This window comes from Myotis myotis, unplaced genomic scaffold, assembly GCF_014108235.1.
Source record: "Myotis myotis isolate mMyoMyo1 unplaced genomic scaffold, mMyoMyo1.p scaffold_m19_p_6, whole genome shotgun sequence".
Lineage (NCBI taxonomy): Eukaryota > Metazoa > Chordata > Mammalia > Chiroptera > Vespertilionidae > Myotis > Myotis myotis.
The window spans coordinates 15,031,623-15,045,295 of record NW_023416368.1 but is presented as its reverse complement, the minus strand read 5'-3'; the positions used below and the strand labels follow the sequence as shown (position 1 = coordinate 15,045,295).

At 42.7% G+C, this 13,673-nt stretch overlaps 1 protein-coding gene across 10 annotated transcripts in view; it reads right to left on the bottom strand.

Annotated features, from left to right (window-relative positions):
• Positions 1–13,673, bottom strand: part of EBF1 (EBF transcription factor 1) — a 391,060-nt gene that overhangs the window by 92,350 nt on the left and 285,037 nt on the right. For 6 of the 10 annotated variants that reach the window (XR_004968347.1, XR_004968348.1, XM_036314278.1 and 3 more), the window contains exon 9: positions 9,704–9,837. Coding sequence is in view for 8 of the 10 variants with exons in the window: in XM_036314278.1 (XP_036170171.1) it covers positions 9,704–9,837 (134 nt within the window). In the remaining 2 variants the exon portion in view is untranslated. The remainder of the gene's footprint in view (positions 1–9,703; positions 9,838–13,673) is intronic. The other 4 variants (XM_036314279.1, XM_036314283.1, XM_036314281.1 and 1 more) reach the window with 1 other exon arrangement.

The following is a 13,673-nucleotide window of genomic DNA, read 5'->3' as shown; positions in this document are numbered from 1 at the left end:
ATTTGCCAGTGGAGAGCAGGTCTAACATCCTTAGTCTGACATCCTTAGTGCTGCTGAGGAGGCGGGAGAGGCTCCCACCACCACCGCTGTACTGGCAGCTGGCAGCCTGGCTTGTGGCTGAGCAGAGCTCCCCCTGTGGGAGTGCACTGACCAGCAGGGGGCAGCTTCTGCATTGAGTGTCTGCCCCCTGGTGGTCAGTGTGTGTCATAGTGACCAGTCATTCTCAATCTTTCTGCTGTTAGGGTCAGTTTGCATATTACCCTTTTATTATATAGGATAGAGGCCTGGTGCATGGGTGGGGGCCAGCTCGTTTGCCCTTCAGGGTGGGGGTCCCCACTGGGGTGCCACTGGGGTGCCTGGCCAGCCTGGGTGAGGGGCTGATGGCTGTTTTCAGGCTAGCCATACCACCTTTAGGGTGGGGGTCCCCACTGGGGTGCCTGGCCAGTCTGGGTGAAGGGCTGAGGGCTGTTTTCAGGCTGGCCAAGCCTCCCCAGCGACTGAAGCTCCCAGCCTCTCCTTTTTTTCTTTTTTTTTTTTTTCTGGGATTTATTTACCTTCTATAATTGAAACTTTGTAGCCTGGAGTGGAGCTCAGAGCCTGCCGGGGCTTGGCTTCCTCCATCACCAGGGGCAACCCAAGGCTCCAGCTCCGTGGCCACGGCCAGCTGAAAGCAGGTATCTGGGGTTTATTTACCTTCTATAATTGAAACTTTGTTGCCTGAGTGGAGCTCAGAACGAGCCAGGGTGGGTGGGAGGGAAAGCCTCCTGCACTCCAGCTCCGTGGCCACAGCCAGCTGAAAGCAGGTATCTGGGGTTTATTTAGCTTCTATAATTGAAACTTTGTTGCTTTGAGTGTAGCTTAGAGCAGGCCACGGCAGGCGGGGAACCTTGGCTTCCTCCATCACTGAAGCAAGCAAGTCTACTGCTCGTTCCAGCTCCGTGGCTGCCGGCCGCCATCTTGGTTGGCAGTTAATTTGCATATCTCGCTGATTAGTCAATGGGAGGCATAGCGAAGGTATGGTCAATTACCATGTTTGTCTATTATTAGGTTTTATATATATATATATATATATATATATAATTGAGTTTTTACAGAGAGGAAGGGAGAGGGATAGTTAGAAAGATCGATGACAGAGAAACATCGATTTAGCTGCCTCCATACACTACCCATTGGGGATGTGCCCGCAACCAAGTTACATGCCCTTGACCGGAATCGAACCTGGGACCCTTCAGTCTGCAGGCTGACGCTCTATCCACTGAGCTAAACTGGTTAGGGCCACTACATTCTTATTAAATGGTAAGAGTTGACTCTGGAGTCAGGTGGATTTGGGTTCAAGTTGAGGCTTTGCAAATTATCAGCTGTGGGCCCTTGGAAAGTCATTCAACCCCTACCTCTCTAACCTTTAGTTTCATTATCTGGGAAGGGATGTGGGGTAGGGAAAAGGGGCCAGCTATATAATTAGTGTTATTATAAGGATTAATTGATATAATGCCTGCAATGAGTTAGGAGGAGGCCCCACTGGCATTAATCATTACAAAGTGTTAGTTTTATTACTACTTAATCCTCACCATAACCAACAGATTTACATGGAGTTATTTATGTGCAGCCTTATTGTACAACAAATATATCTAAATATAAACTACCTAACCACAAATGCATTTACAAAAACTAAACTGCAATCTGTCTGTCTGGTACTGACACTTTAGGGCATCATTGAGCACAACAGTTGCTAATGAGGAGCATTTGTTTGAATTAATTAATTGATTAATTAATATCATTCAACAATGTTTCATATAAATTTGTATAAATTAATGTCTTTGGTGTGCAAGGCTCTGTGCTAGACACTGTAGGAGACTAAGCTGAATGCAGCATGGACCCTCCCTCTGAAGGAGAGAGCAGCCCTTAAATAACAGTAAAGATAGAAAGTATAAGGAACCTTATATGGTCATATAGGAATTTAGAAAGAAGAGAAAGCAAAACCTGGAGCTGTGCAGGAAGACTTCACGGTCAAAAGTGATATTTTATTGAATCTTAAAGAACAGAAGACTGGGCACAGAAAGAAGGGAAAAGCATTGTGGGTGGAGAAATGGCATAAGCAAGACAAGCATGCAGAGGCGAAAACTCACTATGGGTAAAAGGAGCAGCCAACACCTCAATGTGCCTGGAGCATAAGTTAACACATTGTATGCGGGAAACATATTTATACATTTTACTTTTACGTTTTACATTGACTGGTAGTAGAGCACGGGACACGTATTAATATGTTTTTTATAGACTAGTGGTAGAATGCGGGTAACATATAAATACGTAAACTAAAGTTATCGTAATTTTACTGAACGTTGCCATTTGCGCAAAAAATTAGCAAAGATGGCCCGCGCCTCCTGTTAGCGCGAGAGAAAAACTACCCGCAAACAATGTGTTAAGATGCCTAAGGGGCAAGGATGTTGAAAAGAAAGGGCAGAGCCTTGAAGGGAGTGCCGAAATCCCAAACCAAGGAGCTTTAAGGAAAAGGAAGACAGTAAGGTTAGTTCTGACCACCAGGAGCCATTCCAGCAATTAGCACTGACCACACATCTATATATATAAAAGCCTAAACAACCATTAGGACCAAACAACCGGAATGTCCGGTCAACCAGTCGCTATGACGTGCACTGACCACCAGGAGGCAGATGCTCAACACAGGAGCTGCCCCCTGGTGGCCAGTGAGCTCCCACAGTGGGAGCGCCGCTCAGCCAGAAGCCAGGCTCACAGCTGGCAAGTGCGGCTGCTGTGGCGGGAGCCTCTCCTGCCTCCACGGCAGCACTACTGGGCAGTGGCGGCGGCAGTGGGCACAGCAGGGCCGGATGAGCAGCAGCGGAGCTGCGCCCAGCACCGGCGGGGGCTTCTCCCTGGCCACCTGCCACTTCAGCACTGCTACATCCCTCGAGGCGATGTCAGACTGCCTGGCCTGCAGGAATCAGGCCCAAACTGGCAGTCTGACATCCCCCAAGAAGTCCTGGATTACAAGAGGGTGCAGGCCAGGCTGAGGGACTCCACCCGTGCATGAATCCGTGCACTGGGCCTCTAGTACGAAATAAACACAACACTATACTGGTAACTATTTTCTTCACAGGAGTTACATGACTGTAGTCAGGTGTAAACTCTGTCTTTGATTCATGTTCAAATTAGAACCCATTACACTTCCATGGTTTCCATTTTCAAGTTATAGGCACATGCATGTACCTCCTGAATGTACCGTAAACAATGAGCTGAAAATGTCATCTTAAAGTCGTTTTTAAGTATCCCATAATTACGAATGTAGAGGATAAATTTCAAGCACCTTAGCCATTAAAAATAAAAAAATATAGACTAAAGCATTTTTAGGAATAAGGTGAGCATGGTTGTAACTGTAACCATATTAAAAAGGCCATTAGACTATTTTTAATCTGTTTTTTAATATGCTGGCTCATTCTGAAATGATTTCCCATAAAAATAAGTTGGGCTTGAAAGGTGTTTTTCAAAGTCATATTCCAAATTTAACACAACTGATTCAGGCTGCTCCTTTTAGTCTTTAAAAATAAAGTTTATAATTTTGCATTAAGAATCTTCCACTTAGTAGGTAATCAGTAAGTATAGAATCAATATAGACTTGACAACTTACATATTTAGGAAAATGTAGGTGACAATGAATTATTGTAAACCCGTGTCTGTAATCAACTTTGAATTAAACTTACACTTGTAAGCCTCAATATAGGTAAAATAAATGACATAGATATTTACATTATAACATTTTCAAATAGATGATATTTGAGAGGGTGTCCTGCTCCACCCTTCGTAATTTTCTTTTTTATTTTAATGGAATTGTTTCTCATATAAATGTGGTAGAGATAATGAGAGTTAGAGTGTCAATGCCATGTAAAATTTGGGAAGTATAAGGCAGTATGTTAATAGGAAGTATATTAAAAGCCAATGGGATACCATGAGAAGACCAGATGCGAGAGGAAGCTGAATGGGTGGGGGAGGTCGGTGCCGGGAGCACTGGGCTGTAATCCCAGCATTAAGTAGCTAATGCGTTCCCAGGGCAAGTCACTGTACGGCTCTGGAACCTCTTTTTCCTCACTTCCAAAATAAAGCAGCTGCCCTTGGTGCCTGGGGAGGTTCCTCTAAGCCCTGAGTGTGTGACTCTCTACATGTGGTTCAGTAAAAATCGAGGGCAGATAAAAGGCCTGGGAAACTTCCAGTGGGAACATATATGAGTTGTAGCCACTCATTCTTTAAGGTCACAGAGGAACAAATACTGGGGTTTTTTATTTACAATCCTTCCTCTGAGCTCTGTGCACAAACAAGCATCAAAAGTGGAGATAGGAAAAAGGAAAGCAATCAAGAACTGCATTTAAAACCCCGTTATCCAACTTTTGGACCCAAGAAGCAAAATCGCTCCTCAGCCCCCAAATTGCCATTTACCCAACCACATTCACCCATCGGTTTCCTCCACAGTGTCTCCTTGTGACTCCTCCCTACCTCTCTGGGAATGCAGTTGGAGAAAATGTTCAACTAATTTGTGCATACGGGGATGAAATTCTGGCTTCTCCCATCTGAGCCAAGTGGCCCTGGCGACCTTTAAATATTCCTGTCCTACACAGTCGCATGGCCTCTAACGGCAAGTATGCACTGACTCAAACTAGATGCAAAACATGAACGAAATTCTGTTCAGAGACTCACAGCATTAAAGAATAATGGCTCTAAATATTCCTGGTCTGATTTGAATAATACTCTGCAAATATTTCAGACGATTCCCTCACCTCCACCCCAGCCCAACCACCTCATGATTGAATTTCATGACTTTATTTAATTAACATGAAATCCAAATGCACATCCATCACCAATATATCTTGCTGAAGGTGATCCCTGCAAAAAGGCTCTGTGGTCACTAAAGTTTGGGATGTGCCATGTACTATGTGTTGGGTGTTCATAGTGCATGCCAATCTCACCAAAGCTCTGCAAAGTCCTAGACCAAGGACCGGCTGAATTATTTGACTCAATCTTTCCCAAATTTATGCAGAAAAACCTCCCTCCCTTGTCTCCCATAGGGTACCTATTGATATCTAAAGGGCTAGTATACAATATTCCATAGAACTACCTGGAAGATGAATTAGAGCAACATCGAGGTATAACTCTCAGGTTTATATCAGATACCAGAATCTGAAATGAAGAGGGGGGGAAATATTGACTAAGCACATATCAAGAGGGAGATCCAATTCTGTGGCTAATTAAATGGTTTTGATGAAGTTCAAAGAAGCCTTTTGCAAATAAACATGATAATTGCATATTGCAAGTGTGCTTGCTCTAAAAGTAGAAAACAATAGTTGAAGAAAAGAAGCCATCATCATTCACCTCAACCCCCCCTCTAACTTTGGAGGGAGCCTCAAGGGAATCAACTCTAGACAGAAGGAATTACTAGAATTGTAGCTGATTTCAAAGAGGATTTAATCTAAGCCCCTCATTTTCAGATGGGGAAACTGAGGCCCAATGACCAACACTGACTAAAATCTGGATACTCTGACTGGACAACGGAAGGACTGCAGTTAGTATGCAGGTCTCCTGACTGGCTCCTTGCCCACTGCTACCCCACGCAGTCTCAGCCTTTGCTGGGGTGATAGTCATCTGCAGTTCTCTGCACCCTCTGCTCCTCGCCAATCCCACCACTGTACTTTCTTTACCAGCAGCTTAAATACCTTAAACTGTATGAATTTTCTGTGAGAGTTCAGTGTTTAAATAAAAGGACTATGAGAGCCTCAATTGTCTAGCACAGAGACCCACCCATATGTAACAGGAAGCTTGACTGGTTATTGGAACAGCCTACTTCTGGCTACACCACTCTCTCTGCCTTCTAGAACCTTGCCTCAAATTTGCAACTGCAAATTGAACACTGGATTATATAAACATGTTATGAAACTCTCTAATTTGTTTCATGGAACCAAGTTGTTTTTCCAAATGAAACGCCAGCTTCCACAAGCCTAATTTTAATCACCCATAGTACCTAGCCCAGAGCTAGGCACGTAGAGGCAAGCCAGCCAGTACTAATTGTTGAGAAATTACAGGAATTCAGAAAGAGATACTAAAATAATGATTATATTTACAAACTGGTAGCAGGAGCCCCTTCCTCCTCCAAATCACATGTTGGTGGGAAATCAAAAGCAACCAAGTACATCTCTGACCAAGAAAATACTCAACTCACATTAAAAATTAGGATGCATCCACCCTGTTGGTTTTCTTGGGTTTATGTTAGAAAGGAAGGGAGAGGTAAAGAGAGGAAGAAACATCAATGATGAGAGAGAATCACTGATGGGCTACCTGCTACCTACTGGGGATCAAGCCCATACCCAGACATGTACCCTGACCAGGAATCGAACCAAGAACTCCTAGTTTATAGGTCGATGCTCAATCACTGAGCCACACCGGCCAGTCTACAGGTTTGTGTATTTTTTAAGTCTTCTGGGGTAAGGCAAGATAAGCATAAGAATATCAATAAAATAAGCTGTTTTAAAAATGAGAGAGAGAGAGAATAAAGAAAGGGTTAGAAACAATGAAGGAAAAGTAACAAGACAGTGAACCAAACTCACAGAAAAGCCATAGAGTTCACCAAAACTTGGGGTCCCGCAGGAGGCAGCCCTGAGTTAGGAGCAATGGCGTGCCACCTTTCTTCTTCCCAACCCTCAAGAGACAGTCAGTGAGCTAAACTGAACTACTCATTTGCAAAAGATTGGGTTGGTAGGGAAAGAGCACAGATGAGGGCAAATTAAGCCAGCCCTATTTTCTGTAGCTCTTTTTAAAAATCCTTTAGCTAAAAAAGACTCAGTTGCTAATCTAAAATGTTGCCTGCCTGTCCTCACCCACAAGTCTGCTTCCTAAGGCTTTAGGCTATCCAGTGAGGAAATGGAGAAGAGATCAAAGTTTATTTATAATTAGAAGACCTCAATTTTAGAGGTGGCATGTCCTCGAGATCACATGGCCAGGGGACAAAGACTTCAGATAGATAGTGGTCTTACTCTAGCAATGAGGTCCAAACAGGTTAACTGTTTTGCCTAAAATCACTTATGAAAACAAAGGAAAAGACTGCCTTCTGCCCCCAACACAAGGCATGTACCTTTCATAAGGATTATATCGCCCTACCAGCCAGTGGCTTCACCACAAACATATACAACTAGAAAGTGGTAAAATCCTTGGGTCAAATTTTGGCATAAGGTAAATCATGGACGGTTAATAAGGTGAGCCCTGTAGTTGGACTGTCTAGGTTCAAATCCCATTTGATAACTAACAGCTCATTTAACTTCCCCAAGTGTCAATTCCTCATCAGTAAAATGAGAATGACATGGTATACAGATGTTATAAGACTTGCATGAGAGCCATAACAAATACTTAGTACCTGGCAAAAACTAAATGCTCAATAACCATTAAATAAAATCTGTCATGCTCTGCATTTTTCTGTAAGTTTTTCATAAATATCTTCTCTTAAATATTCACAGTATCAAGTTCTCATTCTATCCAATGGAAGCCTAGAAAAATGATCCCAAAATTGATTGATATCTTTTGCCCCTACCCAAATAAAAAGTACTTAACTACTACTATTATTACACTACTATGCCATCTGTGTGTTTTTTTCTCCTCTTTCTGTTCTTCTTATCTCTCTCAATATTCCATTTGCTTGCTCATTAACCTGGGCTTTTATTTCCTCTGTAAAAATGTACATTGTAGCTCCAATCCCATCTCTATCACTATTGGGCTGTGTGGTGTCGGGCAGGTTTCTTAAGCCCTCTGACACTCGGTTGACTCAGTTGACTGGGAACAAGGTGGAGGCGCATGTGAATGACTTCCTGATGGGTGGAGGAACTTATTCCACAGTCAGCGTAGTGCATTTGGGCTAAGACAGGCAGGGGTGCTTTGTTTGATTGACTTGTTTTGGCACAAGGTTTTAAATAAAGTTCAGCTTAACTCACCTTATTCTCAGAGGTCAATGACACTTACTGCCTATTCTGAGCCCCACTTCTCTTCAGACCTTACACTGACTGCAGTGACATGGATAAGTAACAGAATGATGGATAGAAAGAGGTGGATATAGAGCCCACAAGACCTGGTTCAGGCTGTGCTTGTATAGACTGCTGTCTTCAACAGGGATGAAGATACCCAGCTGACAGTCAAACATTCCATGTATGTGATGCTTCTGATTTTACAACCCAATGGTTCTGACGGAGAATGGGCTGCAGTCGACATGGGGAGCTCAGTCCACCCTTCATGCCTGGGGTGTTCTAACTTGGACTACAATTACTCTGGGGAACTAAGAAGCCCATTCCTGATTCAGTTTTACCAGAGTTTTGATTCTCTGGCCAAACACATGCCGTTTGCTGGCTGCATGAGAAACACAAACGGAGAGACCAGGCAGGCAAGGGGCTTGCCAGGGTGGACACTGGCAGTGAAAAGTGCACATAGAAAGCTTAAAAAGACAGGCTCAGCTTTGGAAAGATAAACATAATCAACTATCGAAGTCTGTATTCTGCTTATCTCGATGGCCCCTCTGGAGAGAAAACACACATAAAACATCTAGATGGGATAAGCAGTGGTGGGAGAACCTCTAGAAATGGAAACAGAAAATCTGAGTTCTAGCTCCAGCTGCCTACTGACTTCTTTGTATGGCCACATGCACACCACATTCACCCTGTGGGCGCTGGATGGCTGCTTTCAGGTTGTGTAGGAAGGATGTATTTCTAAGCCTCAGTACCCTTATCAAGACGAGATACATCCTAAGTAAGGGTCTTTACCTCGTGGTGCAGAGAGAGTGGCATGATCAACGTCAAGCCCGGCACAGTGCGTAGCTCATGGTACTGGTAAATCTCAGTTAAGTTTAGCGGTTCATATGACCACTTGCAAAGTGAGTGGAACGAATGGGCCCTATATATAGTACCTTGTAGCCCTAACATTGTTTTTATTCTAAGCTTTGGTGAGGTGAAAGAGAAGGGATTAGCTGGCTGGGAAGTGTAGGCTCAGAATTTAGAAAGCAAAGGCAAGTTTGCCATGGCATCTATATAATGGTGATGTTTACAGTTTGTAATCTTGAGCTAACTTGATTATTGCTGCACAAGTCAACTGGCACGTTAAAATAATGATCACAGTGCTTGGTTGCAGTCACGCACTGAGATGCCTGAGCCCTGTAAATTCCTAGGTCTGGTTCTCCCAGGTTCCCCCGGCAAATCGCTAGGTTTCTGAGTCACTGAATAAGTCAAGGACCACCTACCCCTAGATTATTACTGTCATTTGAATGGTGCTCCTTGAGGATGGGCCTACAAGAGACTCCACCTGCAAACACCCACAGATGAGTCCCTTGCTAGAGTTTGGACGAGGCTTTTCCTATAGATTTTGTGACCTCGTATCTCCTTTCTAACTGCCAATATCCAATAGACCTCCACCTCAGGGCAAGCCCAACAGGACAAATGACCAAACAAAAACTCTGCCAGTGCTAATGGGTCACAGGATGGAAGTCATTTCAGTGGAAAGGGTTGCCTCCTGGTAAGCCCAACCTATCTTGCCTAGGTTGCCAGAGTCCTGGACACTGGTGCTGGCCCACCCAGGGTGGCACCACAAATTCCACACACTCTATTAGACATTCAAGTGTAGACAGTATCTTCCACTAGACCAAGCTATTAGATATTAATGTTCAGACAACACCTACCTCACTCCAGACCAGCATGGTACCGAATATGACCTGTAACCCATCAAAGAAATTGTCCCCTATGATGATCACAGTCGCGCCTCCCGTCGTCCATCCTTCACTCGGGCTGATGGCTTTGATACAGGGAGTAGCTGCTTTTCAACACACATGAAAAAGAGAAGGAGTCTGCTGTTAGAATCAAACTTTAATGATGGGAGACTTGAGAAAAAGAAAAAAAAATCTTTCATCTTTTCACGAACAAAAAGTCCCGCAAAGATCTCAGCATTTCTTAGCTGCATAGGACCAGAAACCTTAGGGTGCAATTTCAGTTTTTAAAAGCATTCTTTTCATTCTTTCTATTGAGAGACATAGGTTTTCCCCAAATCATTTTCAAACCTGAAATCTTATGAAATAGAATATTTAATTTACGAAAATATTACAGATTATGAAAAATGAACAATGAATGACTTTTTGGAACACACTGGAAAACTTATAAAATTGCTTCATAATGAAATCTACTTCCTGAAAATAAAGCTCATAGATTTTTAGATAAACATTTCTGTCCAATGGGAAGCAGGAAAGGAGGCACAAGCAAGAAATTATTCTTGCTGAAAGCCTTTTGTCTGTAACACTAACATAGAACATTCCTCGTTAAAAATCATTACGATTTCTTTCATTAAATGTTATGGGTTCCATTTTAGAGGTGCAAAGTGTGCAGGTCACTTGGGGTGAATTATGCAACTGCACAGCTGAGTCAGGGCTGAACCACAGAGAGTCTCATGACCTTTGTTTTGCTGTCATTCCCAGGCATAAACTCCTAGAACTGACTTTTTCAGAATTTCATATCTCTTCTTTTTCCATTATAAATGGCCCTTGGAGATGGGGAATAATTTGCAAATACTGTAATTCCAAGCAGACTGGAGGTGGTTTGCCTGATGAGCATGGTGTACTTTCAAGAGAATTGCTGGGCATAAATGTAATTGTAGGATTATGTTTTAGAACTGTCTCAGAGGGTACCTTCCCTCCCCTGAGGATGTTTAACTCTGCGATGCCACGCTGCTTTTGCCATCATTACTTTTATGAACACGACCAAAGCAAAATTCTAGAGTGAGGAATGTGTTGTGCCAGGAGAGAAAATGAGACCCTCCTCTATAAAAAAATTTATTAAGTATCCAAGCCTGACTTTTCAAGCATTGAAGCCAATGCGAGCACCAGTTAATTTTAATGGGACCAAAAACTGGCAAAAATTATTGGACTTTGTCAAATTTGGCAAACAGTCAGGCTTTAACTTTTGCAAGAAAGAAAATATGAAGCCCAGTCCAGTGGGACCATTGCTCACGTGCAGCCACACAAACAAGCAGAGCGGGTTTGATTTTGGTTCAAATTAATCTTATAAAATTGCACAGAGAAATTAGGAAATATCCAAACTAAACATTTCACGTTGGCTGAACTCAGAGCAATGCACTGACAACTCAGACTGGGCAGCTCGGATGCCTTTTTTCTCCTCCACTTTCTCCCCAAAACAAAATAATTAACCAAGAAAATGTAAATGATTCCTGACCGGAGAAATCCCTGTCCCATTTTTAACACCCATAAAGGTGGTGAGTCACAGTCCCACAGGCCTAGGGCTTTTTCTTAAGCAACATTTTTCTCTAAAAGTAAAACAGGTTAACATGCATAATCAAGTACCCCGAATCAATGATAAACTATGATGCATGATTTCAAGCAAATTATGAGAGAAATAAACTACATTTCACAACGATGTAAAATTCTTCAAATAAAAGCAGTTTGGAAGCATTCTAGTTAAGGCCTCAAAATCTTAACTCTTAATTTCACACTCAGTATATTCGGCGGCTAGAGTGGAGTAGAAGAGGTCTTGCTCTCTCTCTTGATCCTTCTGAGGAGAATGGAATATTGGTTTAACCGAACTGGCCTGGACAGCGTCCCTCCTGATGGGAAAGTGCAGAACCCAGTGGTATTAATAAATGTGGATCCTGTGATTACATTCATAAAACACAAAATGGTCTTGGCGTTTATGTATGGATCAGCCTGGGGATTTCTTTCCATTTTTGAATTCTTATTTTGTTTTTTAGTCACACAAGTATGTTTCTTTAGATCAGTGGTTCTCAACCTTGGCTGCACATTAGAATCACCTGGGAATCTTTTTTAAAAATCCTGATTTCTGGGCCTCATCCTCCGGAAATTCTGTTTCTTTGTTACTAATGTTGTGGCCCTATACCCCATAACAAAGAAACAGAATTTCTGGAGGATGAGGCCCAGAAATCAGGATTTTAAAAAGATTCCCAGGTGATTCTAATGTGCAGCCAAGGTTGAGAACCACTGCTTTAGATAAATATGGTCTCCTCCAGGCTTTCTCATCATTGTACAGAAGGAGCCAGAATGTGCTGGTGTATCTTTGAGACTCACCTATAGTTAAGATGTTACAACAGCATAGCCAACACCTGCTGGATTTAGACTTGAGCCCTCCCTCTTCCTCTTCTTTCCATTTGTTATTTGTAGGATACAGAAGGCATGTAAATGTGTGTGTGTGTGTGTTTGTGTTTGTGTGTGTGCTTTCAAACATTTCCTGAGAAAAACTGTGTCTTCAAATTTTGTGAGCAACTGTCCAGAAACAAAGCTAGATGCAACTTGTCAGAAGAGAGAAAGAGCAGCAAGTTTGGTGAGGAGACAATATATGACACTATCTTATTAGATTTTTGGAGAAAAAAGTCTTGAAGGAAGTACCCCAGGAAAAGAGTGGCACATCTCACCTCCTGGTCCATCCTACCTCAATACTCACTGTCATCCACTGTCCCTCCCTGGAGACTAGACACCATTTTTAGAACAGGTAAGTCACGCAGCCCTTTCTCAGTTTAGACCTCGCCTGGTTCTAGAAGTGCTCTTACACATCTGTATGTCCTAGCAGTCTTGAGCGGAAGCTCTATAGTACTTCCCCAGTGGGAAGCTTGGAAAATATGTAAAAGAATCACGGACTGAGAGAGAGGGGTGAGAAAGAGTTGTTACCAGCATTTAGTGCCAGGAGGCTAAGAATGCTGAGTATCTCTAACTCTGCCTGCGATGGTCCTCCAATATGAAGAACTCTAAAATGTCAATAGTGCAAGGTAGAAAATATTCTACCTAAAAAGACCAGGCCCAAGAACAGGTGTTAAGAACTGACAGATCCATACAGGTCAAGTGAAGAAACACAGATGAATCAAACAGTGCAGGGTCTCAGAACAAGCATGAGATGGAGAGATGGCCACTGACACTAGGAACTGGAGAAGCAATGGGGAATGACAGGACGCTGATGGGCTGACGGTTTGCTGAATACATCCCCCACCTAAAGGTGTCACTGCTACTCAGCTCCAGCCATCTGTAACTCCACACAAACACAGGCCCGGGTTTGGGGTGGGACTTCAGAAAAAAAGATGGGAACCCAGATTTTTATGTGAAATTTCCAAATCTGTAAATGTTGGCAGCTAATTCAATAAATTGCGTTGGCTAAACAAAATGTTTAAAAGTTTGAGGACCCCTGCTATAGAATATTAGGAGTGTCCTTAGAACAGATGAAAAGAAAGTCTATAAACTGACATGGGTAGCTGTCAAAATACATTAGGGAGGGAAAAACGTAATTTGTAATCTGGAGAATAGTGTAAACTTGTTTATTTAAAAATGATATATATGAGCCTGTATGTGCATAAGTATGTGAGAGCATGAGTGTGAGCTTGTATGTATGTGTGTGTGCGTGTATGCAGTTACCAGTGAACAGGTATGATAGACAAAGGTCTGGAAGGATGTACACCAACTCTTGTCAGTGGGTCCATATGCAAAAGGAATGTGACTGGCGTGGGACCGACAGAGAAGCATGACCATTAAATTTGACTCTGTAGACATCCGTAGGGTTTGAATTTTTTCAATGAGCACATGTTAAGGCAATGCATTATTATACATACAAATTAAATAACAGCAGAGCATTTAACTCTGTGAGAGA